Raw genomic sequence first — 24,360 nt, forward strand, 5'->3', positions numbered from 1 at the left:
GGCGATTTAACCCATCTTAAAGAGTCTCTTTCAATTATGTAAATAAGGGTGGAAACAAAAAAAAGGGGGTCCCTTCAGTTAATGACAATATAATGACGTTCTGCAGCCAATATACTTTGTCCCGCTTCCTCACCATCTTCAGGATCTCTGCTCGCTGTTTAATGAGAACATCAGGGCAGATTTATCACAATAAGTATAAAGTAAACATGGAGCATTTGCCCGAAGCAACCAGATAACTTCCTTTATTTTCAAAAGTACCTCTGCAAGTTGGGATCTGATTGGTTGTTTACACAACTCACCTGATTTCCCTTTTTGATCTGCCCCATCCTTGTTTGTATTCAGAGGATAAAGACTTGTCCTGATCAGGTAAAGCCGATGCAGAGCTTAGAAAGTCTTACAAAGGCCGCATTCCGGGTGCATTAAAAAAAAAAAATCAATCCGCTTTAGGGCGCCCACCCACTGGCGATTTTTTTCCCTGCGAAATTCGAACCTTTTTTTTTCTCTGCAGGGGTCTAGGGGACTTGTAATGTTAAAATCGCGATCGCGCAAAATCGCAATTTACCGCAAAATCGCGATTTTGCGCGATCGCGATTTTAACATTACAAGTCCCATAGACCCCTGCAGAGAAAAAAATGCTGCGAATTTCGCAGGGAAAAAAAATCGCCAGTGGGTGGGCGCCCTTATTCCTCCATCATGCAATGTTTCGACTCTGTCAGTCAGTCTCAAGGATGCTTAACAGAGACTGACACAGGTAAAACATTGCACGGTGGAGGAATAAAGCGGATTGTTTTAATGCACCCATCATGTGGTCTTTGAAGGTTTTTCTGGACTATTTTTTACCAGTGGATCCTGGGTTGTACTGGGTGGCATCTTTCTCCACTAACATTCACAAAGGGAGCCGCTTGCTGTTTTTCTATTGTAGACAGGTCTGAGCTCTGGGAGGTGAACAGCTTACCACCGTACACCAAAGCTCTGGGTTGTAACTAACCAAGAAGCAGTTAGTTGGATATAACTAGAACAGATTTTCAGATTTTCAGCCTCTGGAACACCGACAAAAAGCAAAGATTTTGAAAATGGTGAAAAACTGCAGCAAGAAATATATTACAAAGTTCCTGAACCTTTCATTTCAAACCGATTAAAAGGGTTCTACCATGAAAACTTCATGCCACCTCCCTAAAATCCTGCCTGCATCCAATAAGCATTTTGATATGTTCTTATGATCAGAAAGCACTGGTAAAGGACCCCCATACACATCTTTACCACAAAGCTGCAGAGAAAACTAAAGTATTACATGCCAACTATACAAATGACTGGTTGGCCATGTAATCTATGGCCGGTCATGCCTGCCAGAACAGGAGGCATGCTTGATTTGTCAAATAACAAGCAGGTTCCCAGTCTATGATGGCCACACGCAGCAATGAGGCACGAGGACAGAAGTTATCTTCATCAGACAACTTCCTCTAAGATGTTTCTTGCTCGCCGTCAATCTACATTATTTGCTTAACAAATTGGTTGGCCATGTCTATTCTAAATGGGTCACTAATTTTATCTCTAAAAAAAAAAAAAAAGCCGGATTGGCTATAACTGAGCAGTTGAGGTCCCAACCAATCCCAAGAATAAGCAGATCCTCATCCGCTCGTCCACAATGCTTCTCCACTGAAATGATGTGGGGTTACAGAGACTTCTGAGCATTCACTACTGCAGGTTTCCATAACTCACAGTCATCTAAGAGGAGACAAGACATCTCAGAGTTGTCGGGGTCCCAGCTGCTCAGTAAGTGACCCCCCCTTACCTGTTGTGTGGATCACAGTACCTTCCTGCAGAACGGTTGTCATGTAAGTGGTTAATATAATGAGGTGGAGAGTATGATGAAGTTAGACGCACGTCCCCCCATGTTTTCTTATATAACTAGTCTTGCTTTTAGCAGCCGGGAAGAAAAAAGAAAAAAAGGAAAAAAAATACTATTTATGTACAAATAACTTATTTATTTATTCCATTGCGCATCTTTGAGACCAATAAAGTAACATTGATAAAGTAAAAGGATGCGGAGTTCTTTATGCCTTTAACTAGACAAATGCTGAAAGAGTTAAGAAAAACGAGACTGGACTTAAAAGTAGGACTGCACTGCGCACCATGATCTGATGGAGTGAAGAAGAGGCACTTTAGGGGATTTTCCAGTTGTGAACTATTGATAGTCTATCCTCAGAATGGGACAAAAGTAGTAGATTGCCTGGGGTCTGTTGCCCAGGACGCCCACAGATCAACTGTTTACCGGACCGCTGCCCTCATGCATTAAACTTATTTCTGCAGAAAGCAGACAACTCCGTTCCCACTGCAGTGGCCCAGACTGGTATTGCAGGCCCAGTTCACAATCACTTCAGTGGGATCTGGCCGGCAGTACCAAGCCTTGCCACTATACTAAGACTGGAGTTGTCTGCTTTCTGTATAAATGAGTTCAGTGCAACGGCTCAAAAAACAGTTGATCAGCGGGGGTCCCTTGTGACGGACCCCTGTCAAGCTACTATTGATAGCCTATCCTGAGGATGGGCCATCCATAGTTCACAACTGGGTAGCTCCTGTAACACTGCTCTACTAGATGGAGCCATTCAGAATTATTTTAGTGATTTGCATCAGGATTCAAGAATAAGAACCAAAAACATTAATTACCTCCACCGATAGACGATAAAACCGTATCAACACAAGAGAAACCATTTCACTCAGGTGGAATCATGTTACCGTATCAGAGCTATCATCAGCGAGTACAGGTGATAAAACTGAAGCAATCTATCTCAGCACCTGTAAACAAGTCCATCGATCAGTTGGCGATCTCATCAGCTCAAAGGAAGACTTCTGCAGATCACCGAGATACGGCGCTCCCGGGGCACCGGCACGCCATTAAAGGAGGATTCCTCATTGCGCAGGATTTCATGGGTAAACTTGTAGCGAGCAACACCGCTAAGATGAAAAGTGACAAAGTGTGAGCGACATACAAGAAAATTAATAGTAAAAGACACACAACATGTAGAATAGAAAATACACATATCAGGGGAAGAAGGATCAGGCATGTTGCATCGCAGCACTGCCAATCCATGCCCAAGGCTGCTGCCATATATGTCTGGCAGATCCAAGTGTCCAGTCCTCTGAGGAAGGAGCTGTCTGAGGGCTAATATTTTTGCGGGATAAGTTGTATTTTTAATGTTACTATTTAATGCACCATATAATGTACTAAAAACCTTTAAAAAATTTGAAGGGCCCTTTTACACGGAACGATAATGGTTAAAAAAAACCAAAAAAAAAAAACAATGAATCAGTCGAATTTCTCTCTCCGTGTAAAAGTACCCTTCTGGAATGAAATAGGAAAAAGAAGAAGTCACAACTGCGCCATCTTCAGGGAGGGGGACTTGTTTCCAAGGATACACACTGTGGCAAAAATGACATGCTAACTTTATTCTGCGAGTCACAGCAATTATGACGATACCAAGCATAGATTTGGTTGCAGGTTCAATCCCCGCGTGGTTCAGGTAGCCGGCTCAGGGTTGACTCGGCCTTCCATCCTTCTGAGGTTGGTAAAATGAGTACCCAGCTTGGTGGGGGGTAAAAAGTAATCACTGGGTAAGACAATGGCAAACCTGCCCGCAAAAAGTTTGCCAAGAAAACGTTATGATGTGACGTCACCCTAGGAGTCGGTCGTGACTCAGTGCCGCAGGAGACCTTACTGTTATTTACTTTTAAAAATAAAATAGCTTTAAAAAATAAAAAAGTTTGTCTAAAGACAGATGAGCTGTCAGTCTTCACCTAGTGGGCAGTTTCTGAATAATTACACTTTGAAGTCATGTGACAGTCCGCTCCCATGACTTTAAAATGTATTTATTCAAAAGCGCCATAGCATTTCAGAATAAAGCATTCGCGGGGGCAATAGGCTTCTCTGTTCCAGGTTCATGCTGCTTGTGGTTCAGGAAGCATGAACCTGATGACAGAATCCTTTAAACTTTTATGATCCTTTATTTATTTATTTTTACAATTAAAAAAACAACAACTTTTTTTCCACTTATTTTGACATCTTTTCTTTAGTCCCCAGAAGGGACTTGAACTTGTGATCATTTGATTGCTTATTATTAGAGATGAGCGAGCACCAAAATGCTCGGGTACTCGTTACTCGGGACGAAATTATCGCGATGCTCGGGGGTTCGTTTCGAATAACGAACCCCATTGAAGTCAATGGGCGACCCGAGCATTTTTGTATTTCGCCGATGCTCGCTAAGGTTTTCATGTGTGAAAATCTGGGCAATTCAAGAAAGTGATGGGAACGACACAGCAACGGATAGGGCAGGCGAGGGGCTACATGTTGGGCTGCATCTCAAGTTCACAGGTCCCACTATTAAGCCACAATAGCGGCAAGAGTGCCCCCCCCCCTCCCAACAACTTTTACTTCTGAAAAGCCCTCATTAGCATGGCATACCTTAGCTAAGCACCACACTACCTCCAACAAAGCACAATCACTGCCTGCATGACACTCCGCTGCCACTTCTCCTGGGTTACATGCTGCCCAACCCCCCCGCACGACCCAGTGTCCACAGCGCACACCAAAGTGTCCCTGCGCAGCCTTCAGCTGCCCTCATGCCACACCACCCTCATGTCTATTTATAAGTGCGTCTGCCATGAGGAGGAACCGCAGGCACACACTGCAGAGGGTTGGCATGGCTAGGCAGCGACCCTCTTTAAAAGGGGCGGGGCGATAGCCCACAATGCTGTACAGAAGCAATGAGAAATATAATCCTGTGCCACCGCCATCAGGAGCTGCACACGTGGGCATAGCAATGGGGAACCTATGTGCCACACACTATTCATTCTGTCAAGGTGTCTGCATGCCCCAGTCAGACCGGGCTTTTTAATTCATAGACACAGGCAGGTACAACTCCCTATTGTGAAGTCCCTGTCGACCGACAGCATGGGTGGCTCCCTGGAACCCACCGGCGGTACATAAATATATTCCATTGCATTGCCCAACACAGCTGAGGTAGTAATGTCGTGCTTAATACAGGTGGGCTTCGGCCCACACTGCATGCCCCAGTCTGACTGGTAATATGTACCTTAACAGTAACCTCGTTGGTGGTAATGTGGTGGTGACTGCGGACCTGGTACCGCGGTTTTATGTAGTTGGTTTTCGGAATGTGGCCAGGATTAAGTGGGCCGTGGCGGGGGATGTTGGTGGTGCTCTCTTGTTGTGTCGTTAAAGGTGAAATTCTTGGACTGCCACCAGACGGACCAATGCAAAGGTATTTGCCAAGAATGTTTTCATTGTTGGAGGAGGAGGGGGATGTTTTGGAGGCACTATGTGTCCTCTACACGTGTCCGTGGTTATATGCACCTTAACAGTAACAGCGTTGGTGGGAAATGGCCTCGCCGCCATCATGTCTTTGTGAAGCCTCTGTTTCCACACCCCAGTGACATACCATTAGCAGCGGTATAGGCAGAGCCCACAATTATTAACATTTCAGCGGTAGCATTAGGGACAGGCCCCACTAACATATCACTAGCAGCAGTATAGGGGGAGCGCAGTCTTAGTTCCATTTCAGTAATAGTAGCACTCAAGACAGGCCCCAGTAACATTCCCATTGCAGCAGTTTGGGGAGATAACAGTCTCTTTCACATTTCAGTAGCTGCAGTATAGACAAGGCCCCAGTTACATTTATGTAGCTAAAGTGTAGGCCAACCCCACACACCTTTCTGTACCATGAGTGCAGGCGAAGAACATAGAAATTACTATGATTACACTGTAGGTGAGGGCCCAAAAAAATTGGTGTACCAACAGTACTAATGTACCTCATAAAAAATTGGCCATGCCCAACCAAGATGGCAGGTGAAACCCATTAATCGCTTTGGTTAATGTGGCTTAAGTGGTAACTAGGCCTGGAGGCAGCCCAGTTGAACGAAAAATTGGTTCAAGTTAAAGTTTCAACGCTTTTAAGAGCATTGAAACGTATAAAAATTGTTTAGAAAAATTATATGAGTGAGGCTTGTGGCCCTAAGAAAAATTGCCCGTTCGGCGTGATTACGTGAGGTTTCAGGAGGAGGAGCAGGAGGAGGAGGAGGAATATTATACACAGATTGATGAAGCAGAAATGTCCCCGTTTTGGATGGTGAGAGAGAATGATGCTTCCATCCGCGGGTGCAGCCTACGTATTGCTTAGGTATCGCTGCTGTCCGCTGGTGGAGAAGAGAAGTCTGGGGAAATCCAGGCTTTGTTAATCTTGATGAGTGTTAGCCTGTCGGCACTGTCGGTTGAAGGCGGGTACGCTTATCTGTGATGATTCCCCCAGCCGCACTAAACACCCTCTCTGACAAGACGCTAGCCGCAGGACAAGCAAGCACCTCCAGGGCATACAGCGCTAGTTCAGGCCACGTGTCCAGCTTCGACACCCAGTAGTTGTAGGTGGCAGAGGCGTCAGGGAGGACGGTCGTGCGATCGGCTACGTACTCCCTCACCATCCTTTTACAGTGCTCCCGCCGACTCAGCCTTGACTGGGGAGCGGTGACACAGTCTTGCTGGGGAGCCATAAAGCTGTCCAGGGCCTTAAAGACTGTTGCACTGCCTGTGGTGTACATGCTGCTCGATCTCCGCACCTCCCCTGCTACCTGGCCCTCGGAACTGCGCCTTCTGCCACTAGCGCTGTCGGATGGGAATTTTACCATCAGCTTGTCCGCCAGGGTCCTGTGGTATAGCAACACTCTCGAACCCCTTTCCTCTTCGGGAATGAGAGTGGAAAGGTTCTCCTTATACCGTGGGTCGAGCAGTGTGTACACCCAGTAATCCGTAGTGGCCAGAATGCGTGTAACGCAAGGGTCACGAGAAAGGCATCCTAACATGAAGTCAGCCATGTGTGCCAGGGTACCTGTACGCAACACATGGCTGTCTTCACTAGGAAGATCACTTTCAGGATCCTCCTCCTCCTCCTCCTCCTCAGGCCATACACGCTGAAAGGATGACAGGCAAGCAGCATGGGTACCGTCAGCAGTGGGCCAAGCTGTCTCTTCCCCCTCCTCCTCATCCTCCTCATGCTCCTCCTCCTCCTCCTGAACGCGCTGAGATATAGACAGGAGGGTGCTCTGACTATCCAGCGACATACTGTCTTCCCCCGGCTCTGTTTCCGAGCGCAAAGCGTCTGCCTTTATGCTTTGCAGGGAACTTCTCAAGATGCATAGCAGAGGAATGGTGACGCTAATGATTGCAGCATCGCCGCTCACCACCTGGGTAGACTGCTCAAAGTTTCGAAGGACCTGGCAGATGTCTGCCAACCAGGCCCACTCTTCTGAAAATAATTGAGGAGGCTGACTCCCACTGCACCGCCCATGTTGGAGTTGGTATTCCACTATAGCTCTACGCTGCTCATAGAGCCTGGCCAACATGTGGAGCGTAGAGTTCCACCGTGTGGGCACGTCGCACAGCAGTCGGTGCACTGGCAGAGTAAACCGATGTTGCAGGGTCCGCAGGGTGGCAGCGTCCGTGTGGGACTTGCGGAAATGTGCGCAGAGCCGGCGCACCTTTACGAGCAGGTCTGACAAGCGTGGGTAGCTTTTCAGAAAGCGCTGAACCACCAAATTAAAGACGTGGGCCAGGCATGGCACGTGCGTGAGGCTGCCGAGCTGCAGAGCCGCCACCAGGTTACGGCCGTTGTCACACACGACCATGCCCGGTTGGAAGCTCAGCGGCGCAAGCCAGCGGTCGGTCTGCTCTGTCAGACCCTGCAGCAGTTCGTGGGCCGTGTGCCTCTTATCTCCTAAGCTGAGTAGTTTCAGCACGGCCTGCTGACGCTTGCCCACCGCTGTGCTGCCACGACGCGCGACACCGACTGCTGGCGACGCGCTGCTGCTGCTGACACATCTTGATTGCGAGACAGAGGTTGCGTTGGAGGAGGAGGAGGGTGCTTTAGTGGAGGAAGCATACACCGCCGCAGATACCACCACCGAGCTGGGGCCCGCAATTCTGGGGGTGGGTAGGACGTGAGCGGTCCCAGGCTCTGACTGTCCCAGCCTCCACTAAATTCACCCAATGTGCCGTCAGGGAGATGTAGTGGCCCTGCCCGCCTGTGCTTGTCCACGTGTCCGTTGTTAAGTGGACCTTGGCAGTAACCGCGTTGGTGAGGGCGCGTACAATGTTGCGGGAGATGTGGTCGTGCAGGGCTGGGACGGCACATCGGGAAAAGTAGTGGCGACTGGGAACTGAGTAGCGCGGGGCCGCCGCCGCCATCATACTTTTGAAGGACTCCGTTTCCACAACCCTATACGGCAGCATCTCAAGGCTGATAAATTTGGCTATGTGGACGGTTAACGCTTGAGCGTGCGGGTGCGTGGCGGCGTACTTGCGCTTGCGCTCAAACACTTGCGCTAGCGACGGCTGGACGGTGCGGTGCGAGACATTGCTGGATTGGGCCGAGGACAGCGGAGGTGAGGGTGTGGGTGCAGGCCAGGAGACGGTAGTGCCTGTGTCCTGAGAGGGGGGTTGGATCTCAGTGGCAGGTTGGGGCACAGGGGGAGAGGCAGTGGTGCAAACCGGAGGCGGTGAACGGCCTTCGTCCCACCTTGTGGGGTGCTTGGCCATCATATGTCTGCGCATGCTGGTGGTGGTGAGGCTGTTGGTGGTGGCTCCCCGGCTGATCTTGGCGCGACAAAGGTTGCACACCACTGTTCGTCAGTCGTCAGGCGTCTCTGTGAAAAACTGCCAGACCTTAGAGCACCTCGGCCTCTGCAGGGTGGCATGGCGCGAGGGTGCGCTTTGGGAAACAGTTGGTGGATTATTCGGTCTGGCCCTGCCTCTACCCCTGGCCACCGCACTGCCTCTTGCAACCTGCCCTGCTGCTGCCCTTGCCTCCCCCTCTGAAGACCTGTCCTGAGTAGGCGTTGCAAACCAGGTGGGGTCAGTCACCTCATCGTCCTCCTGCTGCTCTTCCTCAGAATCCTCTGTGCGCTCCTCCCTCGGACTTACTGCCCTTACTACTACCTCACCGATAGACAACTGTGTCTCATCGTCATCGGCCTCCTCACCCACTGAAAGGTCTTGAGACAGTTGCCGGAAGTCCCCAGCCTCATCCCCCGGACCCCGGGAACTTTCCAATGGTTGGGCATCAGTGACGATAAACTCCTCTGGTGGGAGAGGAACCACTGCTGCCCAATCTGAGCAGGGGCCCGAGAACAGTTCCTGGGAGTCTTCCCGCTCCTGAGCATGTGTCATTTTCGTGGAGTGAGGAGGCTGGGAGGAAGGAGGAGCAGCAGACAGAGGATTCGGATTTGCAGCACTGGACGGCGCAGAACTGTGGGTGGACGATAGGTTGCTCGAAGCACTTTCTGCCATCCACGACAGGACCTGCTCACACTGCTCATTTTCTAATAAAGGTCTCCCGCGTGGACCCATTAATTGTGCGATGAATGTGGGGACGCCAGAAACGTGCCTCTCTCGTAATCGCGCAGCAGTCGGCTGCGATACACCTGGATCAGGAGTTCGGCCTGTGCCCACACCCTCACTTGGCCCTCCGCGTCCTCGGCCGCGTCCACGTCCTCTAGGCCTACCCCTACCCCTCAGCATGCTGCATTACCAGTGATTTGATTTCCCAGGCAGGAAATAAATTGGCGCAAGCCTGCTGTTAAACGTAGCTGGCTGCGTATGATTTCTTTACGTTCTGCACCCACCACACACGTACCCAGAACGCTGAGGACTGTCAGAGGCAGGCCAAATAGAATGTTTCCCTTTTTTTTTTTTAAAGGGAAGGCCCACTGACTATATTCAATCAGATAAGATTAGAAATGTGTTCCACAGAACTGCAGTGTTATATGAAGTGCAGCAGAGCGGTGATTTTTCCCAGGCAGGAAATAAATTGGCGCAAGCCTGCTGTTAAACGTAGCTGGCTGCGTATGATTTCTTTACGTTCTCCACCCACCACACACGTACCCAGAACGCTGAGGACTATCAGAGGCAGGCCAAATAGAATGTTTCCCTTTTTTTTTAAAGAAAAGGCCCACTGCGTATATTCAATCAATAATATATGTCTTCTGGCCCTGCCTACACAATTCTGTCCCTGTAGTATTACTGCAGGGCGCAATGCTCTGCACAGCCGATTTTGAAAAAAAAAAAAAATGCAACACTGCTAACAGCAGCCTGCACAGTACTGCACACGGTTAAATGTGGCCCTAATAAGGACCGTTGGGGTTCTTGAAGCCTACACTAACTCCTAACACTCTCCCTGCCTAACCACCACTTCTGTCCCTGTAGTATTACTGCAGGGCGCAATGCTCTGCACAGCCGATTTTGAAAAAAAAAAAAAAAAGGTGCAACACTCCTAACAGCAGCCTCCACACTACTGCACACGGATAGATGTGGCCCTAAGAAGGACCGTTGGGGTTCTTGAAGCCTACACTCACTACAAACACTCTCCCTACAGCAGCTCCAACACAACAGCACTTTCCCTCAGCTAACTCACAAGGCATCTGTGGCGAGCCGCGGGAGGGGCCGACTTTTATACTCGGGTGACATCTGATCTCCCCAGCCACTCACAGCAGGGGGGTGGTATAGGGCTTGAACGTCACAGGGGGAAGTTGTAATGCCTTCCCTGTCTTTCAATTGACCAGAAAAGCGCGCTAACGTCTCAGAGATGAAAGTGAAAGTAACCCGAACATCGCGTGGTGCTCGTTAAGAGTAACGAGCATCCCGAACACCCTAATATTCGCCCGAGCATCAAGCTCGGACGAGTACGTTCGCTCATCTCTACTTATTATACCATTTACTGCAATACTTCAGTACTGCAGTATATGGTATTTCTTCCGGCATTGTATTAAGCCCTGTAATGGGCTCGCCTTAACAGACAGAAATACAGGGCAGCCCTGGGGACATTTAGGTTTCCAGCTGCCATGACACTCAGATGGCATTTCACAATCTCATCAGAAGGGGGCCGTTCAGGACCCTCAAACACTGATTAGGGCATTGAAATGCTATTGGGACCCACAACAATCAGCTGTAATCTGTGGAAAAACCTGGCAGTAAGTGTTCAATTTCCCTGCAACGCCACCACAGGGAAGATGAAGCATTACACGGTGCTAATTCATATCAATGAGCTGGCTCTGTAATGCAGGACAGGACAGGTCCTCCAGAGGGAGAGACACTCTTTATAACTGCTCTCTACTCTGACCAAGAAATGAGGATCCGGGACAGAGGACCTCCCTCTATTAACTCACTAAAGGGGGTATGAAAATTGTTTTTCTAAACTGGATAAGCCCTTTAAGCAAGCCATAGACATGAGATATTTACCTGCAGATTAAGCTTTTGTTCAGTAGCATGTGCTGTTAATCTTGTGTATGACCATCACAGACAACAGGTTCTCAGCGGAGCTCACCAACCATGGCAGGATCTGTCAATGGTCTGCAGATATATATATATATGCACTTTCTATGGCCGGTTTTACTGCACAACATGTAGTCCGTATCCTTGGGTGGTGACATTTAGGCCTCATGTCCACGGGGAAAATCAGGCCCGCCACGGATTCTCCATGCAGAATCCCACAGCGGTTCCCTCCTTTCCCGGGGACATGAGGCTGAAAATAAAATTAAACTCACCTGTCCGGACGCTGCGGATCTTCCCTCCGTCGCGGCCAGATCTTCTTTCTTCGGCTTGGCGGATGTGCTCGGCACGCGGGCAGCGTGCCGTGCGCATGCACCGGGCACATCCGCCGGGCCGAAGAAAGAAGATCCGGCCACAATGGAGGGAAGATCCGCAGCTTCCGGACAGGTACGTTTTAATTCATGTACGGGTCTCCCGCGGATCTGGACAGCTTCCATATGCTTCAATAGAAGCCTGCGGGAGCTGTCCCCGCGGGAGACCCGCACGGAAATTGAACATGTCGCGGTTTTTTTCCCGCACGCGGATCCGCGCCTGACGGAAAAAATGACATCCGTAGGTATTTAACTACCTGCGGGTGTCCAATGCATCCCTATGGGGTGCGGATCCGTGTGCGGGAGAAACGCTGCGGATTTTTATCCCGTGGACATGAGGCCTTATGGCACAGATACCATCCACTCCCTGATGACCCTATAGATACAATCTATAGGATCATAGATGACCAGTTCCCCGTTCACGATCACTGGTACTATGCCAGCTCTTCCGAGGACACATCCAGACACGGGTCTGTGCAACCAGAGATGCAGAAGTAAACTAATGTAACCAGCAATGCACGATTAAAGATGGAGCAACCCTATAAAAACACAGGAGCGAAGCCTGGACTACTGACCTCATTATATACAGGCAGCGTCTGGGCAGCAGCAGATCCGCTCGCTCCCCCGGGTCATCCACAGACACCAGCCGCATGACACTGCTGGATAACAAGCAGATTCCGGCAATGGTACTACCGCAGAACTGGGAAGGGAGAGGCAAGATTAGTTGCATACCCGTATCCTACCCCCATGGGGGACCAGGCCTGTGAACAAGACGTCCTTACCTTCACGCTGTCCACGTGCGGTTTGATGTAACCATCTTTCTGGAGGTCTAAGACATGGACAAGAGACAGCTGGTTCTCTCCAGGGGGGAAAGCCTTCTCTCTCACCCTTTGTATGACTGCGGAGGAGTCCGGGGACCAGTGCAGGCGCTCTACTTCCCGGAAGCCATGGATCGCCTGGAGGGAGTGAAGATGGAAAGAGCTAGTGAGGATCCCTGCTTACAGGCCATCAATAGATCTGGGGGAGAATATGAAACGGATATTCTGTATATAACCCAGCTACAATGTCATCCCTGTTCCCCAGCCCTATGTAATATTGCATGATATCCGCACCTCCTCGGCTGTATCTTGTGCAGTGGCGGTCATAGGATCAGGACAATTGCTGTAGAGGCTCCTATGAGAACAATTGTGGAAAAGGGGCCCCATGCTTCCCTCTTTTGTCTCTGCGGGGATGCTTCTCCAACATCCCACTAAATACAAACGATGGCCGCTCCATTTATTTTAATCCTCGAGCGCTTGTACTCCGCCATCTCTTGCAGTCCCATTGAAAATGAATGGCGCTGCACAGCCGTCGCTCCATTCAACCTCCTCCTCACTGTGGGGGGGGTGCAGTGAGCCCCCAGCCAAGAGGAAGAGGGGAACGGGACCCTCATTCTCAGGATTGGTGATAAGTCCATCCTGGTACGACCCCTTTAGGATCGGTCATGTACAGCCGATTATACGCAGCTGAAAATCCACAGCAAATCCAAACCATTTGGTGCCGGTCTTGGTTTGCCTCCCTGACCGGTTTCACCCAACTAAAGAGTTGGCAGCAAATCCACACCAATACTAAGGATCTGCTGAGGGGTTTTTGAGCTGCGGAAAATTTGCAGCAAATTACCTACATGTGAACGCACTGTGATAGACATGATAATTATTTAGTATAAAATGTCTATTGATGTTGTAATGACTTTCAGCTCTGTGGAGTCTAAAGGACACACACAATCTAATCATGGTATTTGCTAGCCAATGGATGGGTGATGTATTTGCTCTAAGTACATAAGAAGTTGCTCAACCAGTTTATGTGTAGATCTGTGTCCAATACTGAGTGTTTATCTAGCCCCCTTCCACTCCCATCCTGAAACTTCTACAACAAAGGAATTGCTTCAGCCTGAGCACATGTTGATAAGGTTGTCTGCATGCTAAAGAATACAAAGTCCATACTATGGCGGACGTGAGAGAGGGTGGGCAGAGAGGTGGGCAGAGAGGTGGGGGATTCTGTATGATCCGACAAATGAGAATCCTATATGTTACTGATGTAACCTGTTGCACGCCCATTGTGTGTCTGTACAATAAAAGGCCCTGTCTGGCTGTTTCTGGACGGAGAGCCATTTTTAACATGAGATTCATACCTTGTGTTTGACTTGGTCAGTGTGCGCATACTGCTCCCACACAATTAGGAAAGCGACAAAATACCCCAAAGCCTGCTGGAGAAATCATATTCCAGATCAGTGGAGTCCCTGTGTGAGCGAGTGGATCTGTGAGGTCAGAGCCTGGAACGTACAGAGATCGGCAGATGGCACGCAGAACTCAGGGGCCCGAAAATCTACAGAACACGGTAAGATTGCTTTATCTACCTGTGTCAAAGCTGGGTTCTGACTGCTTTTCTGCCTGTTCCTGATCCAGACTGGACCTTCACTGAAAGACAGGTAATAACTCTAGTTCTGTCCACTCGGGAAAACCACCACGTTACCTGTCTAGGGGTATTTTGTATGCTGTGTATATTATGTCTGAGACGGTTAAAAATTGTGTATACAAGACCAAGAGATAAATTCTGTGAGGGTTAATGTGTCGGGAGGGCGGACTCGGCTGTTTAAGTCTGAGGGAACACGCCAGTGACACGTGCTCCTAGGTAAAACTAGTGTGAGGTTAGGAAGATTTATGATACGTATACTTAACTTTATGATTGAGCGTGTTATGTTCTCATATGTGGAAAGGTATATACGTGTGAAGTATAGTCGTGCTTTGTGACGGCTGATTTCTCCAGAATATTATTGAGGTTTTGGTCATTGAAAATAATCGTCAGTCTCTGTGTATAGCTAAATGTCCTGTCTAGATCGTGTACAAGAAGTGCTCTTGGGGATTACTAGACGGTGGGTTGTTAAAAAAGGTAGATGAGATATATATATACCTTGAGCCGTTGTGGGTATTCTCCAGTAATCCCGTCTGTCTGGTATTATAGAAAGAATGTGCAGTGTTTATTGTTGGGGGGAGGGCTGCTGATAAGAGTGAACTGAAAGCTTTTTCAATTAACCCTTTCTGTTTCCTTTGTCTTTTCTGAGTGGGAAAGAGGGGTTATATGGGAAGGATTTGAAGAAAGCAGAATTTACAAGAGAAACACTACTGTGTCTTCGAATAGAATGAATAGAAACTTTGAATAGAATAGAATAAGCAGGTAGCATAGAGTTGAGCAAAGTGAGCAAGGACAAAGGTCATAGAGCTTGTGATTTGGTTACTGAACAATGGGAAAGGACCAGGAAAAGTTGCAGAAAGAAATGTTAGGTCATGGACAGATAAGATAGGCTGTAGAAAGTTTTCAGAAGATGAGCAGGAAGCCTAGCAGAAAGAAAGGTGTTTTTAGATTGCTAGGAGGAGGTATAACGTAGTTAAGAGATTGAAGAGGGGAAAGCATGTAGGGGGGTATGTGTATTGCTAATGAACAATGTAATGTCTTTGTGTTGACTACAGCCCCTCCCAGTAATGGCGGCTGGCTTGCAATGTTTACAATCCAACATAGTGTGACTCTGCAGTAAATGTAGTGAGGCCTGCCCCCACCCTGAAGTTACTTCCCCCCCCCCATGTGCTCACTTTCAGGGTGTGTGATGTTACTTCCGGTCCCTCCCCATCCGGGACAGGACCTGGCCCCGCCCCTTCCTCCTCCAGCGGCCATCTTGCCTCACCTGGACGTGCTGCTACTCAGCAGCCATTTTGCCTCACCTGGGAGTGCTGCTGCCCCTGGCCCCGCCCGTTCCTCCGGCAGCCATTTTGCCTCACTTGGGAGATTTGTAGCCACGCCCCTTTCTGCCTCTGGCGGCCATTTTGCTGCATTTGGGAGGCCTATATTCCCCAATGCCACTGTATCCAGTGCTAACATCATGATTGTCTGAAGTAAGGTTTTGTTTGACCAGACTTTGTTACACTCCAAGATGTGGCCACTTTGGATGTGTGATAAGTTCAGGGAAACAAACCTTTGTGGAGATGCAGCTTGGGACATAGTAGATGACTAAGCTGGTTTATAGTGCATGGAAGATTGGAGTTGATGCATGGGGGGCAGAGGCCGGGAATACATGACAGGGGACGCTCTCTCATGTTCCCAGGGGCTCTGTTTTCCACTGCCCGCTTCTCCAATGGATACTCAGACAGATGATGTTATGGAAGGCTCCTACAGATGGAATAATTTCCCTATAGTCACCCAGCAAACTTTTTCATGCAATTTGGTGAAGTAATTTTACTTTTTATGTGAAGAAAGAGGGACTGAATTGCCCAGAGTAGGATGTTAATTCATCCGTATTCTTTAGTTTTTCTTTAAGTCTTTTGTATATTCTAGTGTCAGTCTACACTGAAGCTATAATTATATTCCGACAGGAGAGTAAAAGCTAAACGCTGGCCATACCCTGAAATACTATTACACTGGGTGACGTAAAATTTGAATCGTGTGGCGCCCCCTTGTGTTAAAAAATGCTAACTGCGACCTGAAAGGAAAAAAAAAAAAAAAAAAAAATTTTTTTGTAAGGAGATTTTCGCTCAGACTTCGCTGCATACAATGTCACCTTGACCTACAAAGTGCTTGTTTTTGTGCCTCTTGGTTTACTAGTTTGAACGCAATGACTCTTTTTCCATTGAGTATTGCGGTTAAAAAGGGGGGAGGCAGAGGTGATCTGGGCCATAGATGATCTAGGTGTTGTAGATCAGCTATTGGGTTTGAAAAAAAAATTAAAATAAATGGAATAAGATAACAAGATTCTGAGCCATGTGAAATAGAACATCAGCACGATTATTTAGTACTAATTCAGTAAGAAACTGCAGATATGCAAACAGTTACCAGAACCCCTGTTGATAATGCATATGTTGAGCTTTTTGCAGATGGTACCAGGGTGAGGATTGATGACTCCACATCGGATATGCAGTGGTCACACAACAAGATGTCCTAGAAGCAGAAGCTCTGCCTCCGCATGTCACAGTACAATAAGCGGAATTGAAGGCCCTCACTGAGGCGAGTAGAGTGGCGAGAGGTAAGACCGGCAATCCTTTACACTGACTCCTGGTATGCATTTGGCACAGCTCATGATTACGGCCCAATATGGAAGGCCAGACAGTTTTTTTACCTTAGCAGGACAACCAATTGAGAATGGTGCAGCTGTACAGAGTCGCATGGAGGCCCTCCTTCTACCTGACAAAGTTGAGAGTTTGCACCGATTCCTACACTGGAGAGGCGAGAGACGACACCCTCGCTGACAGCGCAGCAAAGGCAGCGGCCCTCAAGCCGTGGAAGAAAGAAGAAAGGTACTGACAGCATGAGTCAGTGGCAAAAAACTTTGGACATTGACAAAAATTTGGACTTTGATATGCTAAAGACTTTTACAGTTACCAGCCAGCAAGGAAGAAAAGAATAAATGGACTAATATGGGAGCAGCAGAAACAGGACAGCGTGTGGTGAACAGTCAACAGCACTTGCCCACCACAGTTCCTGTATCCCATGATGGCCCAGCTGATGGACGGAAAGACCCACCTAGTAAAGCAGCACTGACGACGACGCTTGAAAGAGGTTGGGCGACTTCTGGGTTCTCTGTAGCTGCTGCATCATTTGTCCGGTTTAGCATGATCTATGCCATAGGTGAGTCAGGGCAGAAGTAAATTTGCCACATCACACTTGCCGGGACCACTCTACCCATTTCAGGGATTGCAAATTGACTACGTTCAGCTCCCACTTGTTGGGAAGTATGACTACGTGCTTGTTGTTGTTGATGTCTTTGCAGGTTGGAGGCCGACCCTGTCACCAAGGCAAACAAGTAGGTAACCGCAAAGAAGCTCATGAACGAGGTAAACTGTGAATATGGGGTACCAGAGGTGATTCAGAGTCAGACAGAGGTATAAACTTCGCAGGTGAATGTAACATGTCATGTCTGCTCTGGTGTATCCCAGGCCTTTTACATACTGTACCACCTTTAGTGTAGTGGAAAGGTGGAGAGACGTAGTGGCACGCTAAAAAGTAAGATACTTAAAAATGACGCCACTTTGGAAAGACTGTCATCCAATAGCCTTATACAGTGTTAGATATGAACCCAGGGGGGATTATACATTATCTCCCTACGAGATTGTTTGGGCTAGCCCCAAGGCTAGGTCGTTACTATCCTCAGTGGTTACAATTACAATCTGATGTGTTGACTGAGTATGTGATTTCCGTTGTTAAAGAACTAACCAAAGCCTATGCACAGGTGTTCTCTTCCAGACTCAGAGGCAGACACTGAGACACATATCTTGCAGCCTGGGGATTGGGTGTGCGTCAAGAAGTTCCCCAGGAAGCACCCTCCTGAGCCCCGATTTGATGGCCCCTACCAGGTGCTTCTGACTACTGCCACAGCTGTGAAACTAGCCGAAAGACTTACATGGATCCACGCTTCATACTGTAAGAAAGCTTCAGATCCGGGAGACCAGTCTTAGTTGTGCCAAAGACATTACTCTGGTTAGGGCTAGTGAGAGAGGAGGGTGGCAACTGGAATCCTTAGTCGGAAGAATATGGGGGTATGGTTACCTTCTAGTATAACTCGTCCAATGCTCAAGTAGCCGCATATTCCTTCGACTATTGTACTGTGGTCCCGTGTCTAGGCGCAAGATCCCACCGCAGGCCAGATTTAGCTCAGTCCAGCTGGTTATATGACTTACATACCCGGGGAATACAATATGTTTGCGCCACTGATAAAGTCTGGGGAGAAGACTGCCGTTATTGGGGATTAGTGGGATGGAACACAGGAATAGACTAGTCCTATAAACCGCGAAGTGCCTTAAATAAGAAAGATAGGAGCGGGAAATCCCTAATTAGTCGTATAACCCTCCTTGAGAGTAATAAGGACAGCAGGTATTGGAAGGCTGAACTTAGTATGCTGCTTGGTTTTAATGTGGTTGTTACATTAACCATGGGAGATCCAAGCCCGGGGGACGGGGAGACTTATAGTCTGGGGACATACCGGTACGGGAGGACAGATCCCTTAGGGAAGTTTAAAATAAGGGATATGGTAGATGCAGCCGAATGGAAGCCTTCACTTAGTCCCGTGCCCATAATTAACCCCCTCCGCCGTAAGATAAAGACCTTGACGAACATGATGATCATAGCCGCCCCTACCTTTGAGGACACCTTGACAGTAGCGACTGGCTACTCTGACCAGAATCTCTGGTTGGAGTTGATGAGGTACAATGCTAACAGGAGCAACAAGTCTAACTGTTGCGTGTGCGGTAGTGCCCAACCACACTCGGGGATGGTCCCCCTAAATCTCCCTGTAGATGCTTAGTCTCTTCACGAACATTTCCGCTAATTTCACTGTCCGTGAGAAATGGAAGAAGGAATACTCTATAACTACTTAATTGTTTTGCACCGGAGAGAGTATTACTGACTACCCTGGAAACTACACCTGCCAGGCAAATAGGCAGGGTGGAGGGAGATTTTTGGGGAACTCACCAACGGGTATTGCTCCTCCTACAGTATGATAGGAGGGGAATAGATGCAGAATCAGGTCCAGTCCTTAGGAGACGTTTACTGGCTTTGTGGAGACATGAGGTAGAGGACCCGCCTGGAGGGTAATTGGACAGGGGAGTGTGCCTTAGTAAAGCCCTTATGCTCCTCCACATCCTGTCAGACACCAACGTTTCCCTTGTTTAAAAAAGATGAAGAGCCAGTTCCGATAATGCCAACCACATACGCTACCGAAGAAAAGGAGAAATGTACTAGTACTGTGCCTGCCCCGATCTCCTAAGATGGATTGTCAGTGGAATTCCCATTTGCCTAGGGATAGTGCAGAAGACCTTAGGTTCCGGCGAGGGCACACCCTGTGGGGTGTTAACTTGTACAGATAGAGGGTATGGATGCCCGGAAATGAGCCCAGGGAATCCATGGCCTCCCTCTGAGGTGAGGTAGGGATCCCCCCTCCTAGGAGTAGGGACTTACGGGCAGTGGGAAAACCCTGACGCAAGGGTGAGGCGACTTGGACGTGTTCACCATCAGGACTATCTCCAGGGGGGACACTGGTGTGGGTGAAGATTAGGGAGTCACACGCCGTGCGTACCTGTGCACGCTACTAGTATTGTAACATTATACTAGAGCGAGAAGAGAGACCCCTGGTGGTAGTTTTGATCTACACGTATACATTGACATCATAGGATAGCCAAGGGGGGTACCTGACGAGTTTTAAAAATTAGAGACCAAGTTAAAACTAGATTCGAGTCCATTTTCCTGATCATTATGGTAAATAAACGTTGACTGGATTAATTATGTTTATTATAATTAGCAGTGGTTTATAAATTATACTAGAGACGCCTTATAGGGACTAGTCGACCAATAGGACCTACCTCGACTATGACTTTTTTTAAAAAAATAGAATGACTTTAGCTAAAAAGGGGAGTGTCTGTAAGATGATAGGGGAGACTTGTTGTACCTACATCCTAGACGACACGTGACCCGCGGGTAAAGACGCAGTTGCCATTAAGAAGCTGACCGTACTAACTAAAAAGAGCTAACTTTTGGGACCAGCACTCGCCATGGATGAGCGGGTGGTAAAGGATCCTGGCACAGACGGGCGTCGCTGTTGTATGTGAACTGATGGTTACCTTTTCTGTTCTAGTCTGCTGTGTTATCCCCTGTGTCAGAGAGACCTGTGAAACTGATGCTGGAAAAGCCGCTCCCACCATGAGTTTGTTGAATGCATCCCCAGAAGGAGTGGACAAGTCCTACACCCCCTTGAAGACCCTAAAACGAACCTTCAACGCGCTCCGGTTATAGGCTCATGCGCAGAAAACTGTGAAAATTAGATAGAGAATTAGAGGATAGACATTTTAAGGGGGGATTGTGATAGACATGATAATTATTTAGTATAAAATGTCTATTGATGTTGTAATGACTTTCAGCTCTGTGGAGTCTAAAGGACACACACAATCTAATCATGGTATTTGCTAGCCAATGGATGGGTGATGTATTTGCTCTAAGTACATAAGAAGTTGCTCAACCAGTTTATGTGTAGATCTGTGTCCAATACTGAGTGTTTATCTAGCCCCCTTCCACTCCCATCCTGAAACTTCTACAACAAAGGAATTGCTTCAGCCTGAGCACATGTTGATAAGGTTGTCTGCATGCTAAAGAATACAAAGTCCATACTATGGCGGACGTGAGAGAGGGTGGGCAGAGAGGTGGGCAGAGAGGTGGGGGATTCTGTATGATCCGACAAATGAGAATCCTATATGTTACTGATGTAACCTGTTGCACGCCCATTGTGTGTCTGTACAATAAAAGGCCCTGTCTGGCTGTTTCTGGACGGAGAGCCATTTTTAACATGAGATTCATACCTTGTGTTTGACTTGGTCAGTGTGCGCATACTGCTCCCACACAATTAGGAAAGCGACAAAATACCCCAAAGCCTGCTGGAGAAATCATATTCCAGATCAGCACCCTAAAGGGATTATCGCGCCAAAATAAGTTATCCTCTATATTCACTGATCGTGGGGGTCCAACTGCTGGAAACCCCCCAATCCCTCGAACAGCCACCTGCAGTGTCCCAGAATGAACGGAGCGTCCGTCACACACGCGCGCCGCTGATCCACTCATTTCAGTGCCAGAGATAGCCGAGTTCAAGTGTTTGACGCCAACTCCGGTCCGCTATATATCCGCCTGGATAGCACTTTGCCCTATGTACTTCTCTATGTAGTCTTCACGGAGGGCTTACGCCCCAAACGGCGCCATTGTTGTTGACATTTGAAGTTACAAAATAAAGCACCTTATTGTATCAAGAAAACCGTCTCTGAGTGTTCTTTATGGATCCACAACAACCACCGGCTGTCCCATCGACACGAACCGAGTGGTGGTGAGTACGTGTAACAGACGCTCCATTCCTCCAGGGAAGCTGTGGACGGCCGCTCTCGAGATCAACGGGGGTCTCAGCGGTCGGACCCCCACCGATCCGTAAATTATTCTCTACTATATGGAGTAACTTATTTTGGTGGCAAAAGCTCTTTATAGGCTTATCCCCTATCCATGCGCACCTCCGCTCCCTGCACTCCACTGAAAGTAACAGAGAGCGCGGAGCACTTGAACTCTTTGGCGCTGAAGTGATGCACATGTGGATAGGCGATAACGGGGGAATAACCCTATAAAGAGGGGCTCCGGAGTTGGGGAGTCCTCTTTAGTTTTCACTCATCCATCCACTAGATAGGTGAAAACTGACAGATCCTGAGAATAGGGGTGGGGGTTGTCTCATGTATCCCAATTCCGGTCACTGCTCCGACCAACCGCAGTGACATCACATCAAATAAAGCGCTGACTATAGTCGGGTATTTCCATCAGCCCCATTGAAGTGAATGGAGTAGCAAGAGATTCAAATCTAACATCCCTGCGGTCAGAGCCCTGTTCTCGGGAGCGGTGGGGGTCCCGGCCGTCGGAGCCCCGTTCTCGGGCGCTGCGGGGGTCCCGGCGGTCGGAGCCCCGTTCTCGGGCGCTGCGGGGGTCCCGGCGGTCGGAGCCCCGTTCTCGGGCGCTGCGGGGGTCCCGGCGGTCGGAGCCCCGTTCTCGGGCGCTGCGGGGGTCCCGGCGGTCGGAGCCCCGTTCTCGGGCGCTGCGGGGGTCCCGGCGGTCGGAGCCCCGTTCTCGGGCGCCGCGGGGGTCCCGGCGGTCGGAGCCCCGTTCTCGGGCGCCGCGGGGGTCCCGGCGGTCGGAGCCCCGTTCTCGGGCGCCGCGGGGGTCCCAGCGGTCGGAGCCCCGTTCTCGAAAGCGGTGGGGGTCCCGGCAGTCGGAGCCCCGTTCTCGGGCGCTGCGGTGGTCCCGGCGGTCGGAGCCCCGTTCTCGGGCGCCGCGGGGGTCCCAGCGGTCGGAGCCCCGTTCTCGGGAGCGGTGGGGGTCCCAGCGGTCGGAGCCCCACCGATCTATCAGTTTTCACTTAGTCTATTGATGGATAGATAAAAACGGAAAAAAGCCACCCTCCCCTCCGGAATCCACCTTTCAGCGGTCAGCATACATTAAGCACAGCTATGTTTTACTATAGAGACAATCCATAAAAGACGGACTGCGCCGTACGCGGTTGTTTCATGGGGCGCCTACGGATGACGCACACTGGCATACAGCGCCCATAGGCTGCCATGTTATAAAACGCATGACGTGCCACATGTGTCGGCGCCTCGATGCGCGTTGTGAAATCTTACTGTTCTATATCTCTGACAAAACGTGGTGTGAACAAGAACGTAGGCGCCAAACTGTGTAAATAGTGTAAGCACACATCGTAAGAACGTACACGGGAAGCGCGCGCCATATTTATAAATCACCCCACGGCTTTATCTATGCAGTTTTACCAATATTGTTGTAGAAAAATTAGACATTTGGCGCGGCCGCCATGCTTATCAAGCCCATGACTTTGTGCCGTTTGCTTTATTCCTTAGAGCAGCGCAATAAATCACAACGCGCCATCGGAGGCTGCGGCAACGCTTTTATGGACGCTAATTTTCTGTGTGTCACAAATTCATACCGGACGTGACTGGAAATGAACCCAATACATAGACGTGCCTCACTAATTCTTTATAGCATACAAAAAATGGCGCAAGCGTATAGACAACCGGAAGCCCCTGACTCGCCCGCGGCGTACCATAGAGACGTATTCACTACGGTCAGTATATGGCGCAGAGCAAAATAATTCAGAAGCCATTACACATATGGACCCCTTTACAAACACCTGGACCCCCAGACACTCACGTCATCCCAATGGCCGCTCTCGTAGCGCTTCTTCCTGAAGACAGGCTCCAGCTCCCGGCAAAGTGCGGCCTCCTCCTCGGCGGTGATGAAGTCCGGCTGCACGGTGAGGTCCGGGGACAACTGGGACAGCACGGCCGGGGAGGACGAGGAGATCTGGCTAGCAGGCAGCGGGGCCGCATAATGGTACCGGGCCGACACTCTAGAAAATACTACAGGCCACAACCGCATGTAACCAAGGCAACGGCCAGCACTGGGCGCCGCCATCTTGGGACTGCGCAGTGCATCCTGGGAGGACGGCTTCAGCACGTAGCGCTTCACTATCAACACTAGCTAAGGAAGTGCCCGAAGTAACCAATCAGATGTCACCTCTCATTACAGCGCGGCCTGTTCGGAAATTAAAGACGTTACCTGATTGGTTGCCATGGGCACCAGTTGCCATGAGTCTTTCCTACACTGTAGCTTGTCTTATCTTCTGGGACTTTTACATTTTGGGTGCAGTCAACTCATTTTCATGCACAGTTTAAAAACCGTATCAAAACCATTTGCTGCACCATCTGAATATACCCTACGGCTGGATCCACATGGGCGAGTGCGATATTAGGCCAAGAGACAGCCCGCTATCGCACTTGCCAACGTGAGTTTTTCACATGGATGTGAGACATTTTTCATTCAAAAACGCCTCGCATCACTTTGGTGAAATTGCGATTCCACGCGCGTCAGAGGATAGCAAGTGTTTCCCGTTGCTTTCACATTGTACAGCATGCAAGGGCCATGCGATGTCTTTAAGGCCGCTCTCACACATTGGCGTTCAGTTAGACGCCACTCGAAAACGCTGAAAAATAGAACAGACAGCGCTCGAAAATTGCAGCGTTAAAAACGGCGTGTTTGAGCGCAGGTCTGAGAAGC

At 49.1% G+C, this 24,360-nt stretch overlaps 1 protein-coding gene across 1 annotated transcript; it reads right to left on the reverse strand.

The window, feature by feature from the left end:
- Nucleotides 1–1,975: 1,975 nt before the first annotated feature.
- ALKBH7 (alkB homolog 7) lies at nucleotides 1,976–23,727 on the reverse strand. The gene is made up of 4 exons (XM_066593717.1): nucleotides 23,455–23,727; nucleotides 12,480–12,653; nucleotides 12,273–12,397; nucleotides 1,976–2,955 (listed from the first exon to the last, which is right to left on the reverse strand). The coding sequence occupies exons 1-4, from the start codon at nucleotides 23,716–23,718 to the stop codon at nucleotides 2,832–2,834; spliced, it is 687 nt and encodes a 228-aa protein (XP_066449814.1). The 5' UTR covers nucleotides 23,719–23,727; the 3' UTR covers nucleotides 1,976–2,831.
- Nucleotides 23,728–24,360: the final 633 nt, after the last annotated feature.

This window comes from Eleutherodactylus coqui, chromosome 2 (genome assembly GCF_035609145.1).
Source record: "Eleutherodactylus coqui strain aEleCoq1 chromosome 2, aEleCoq1.hap1, whole genome shotgun sequence".
Lineage (NCBI taxonomy): Eukaryota > Metazoa > Chordata > Amphibia > Anura > Eleutherodactylidae > Eleutherodactylus > Eleutherodactylus coqui.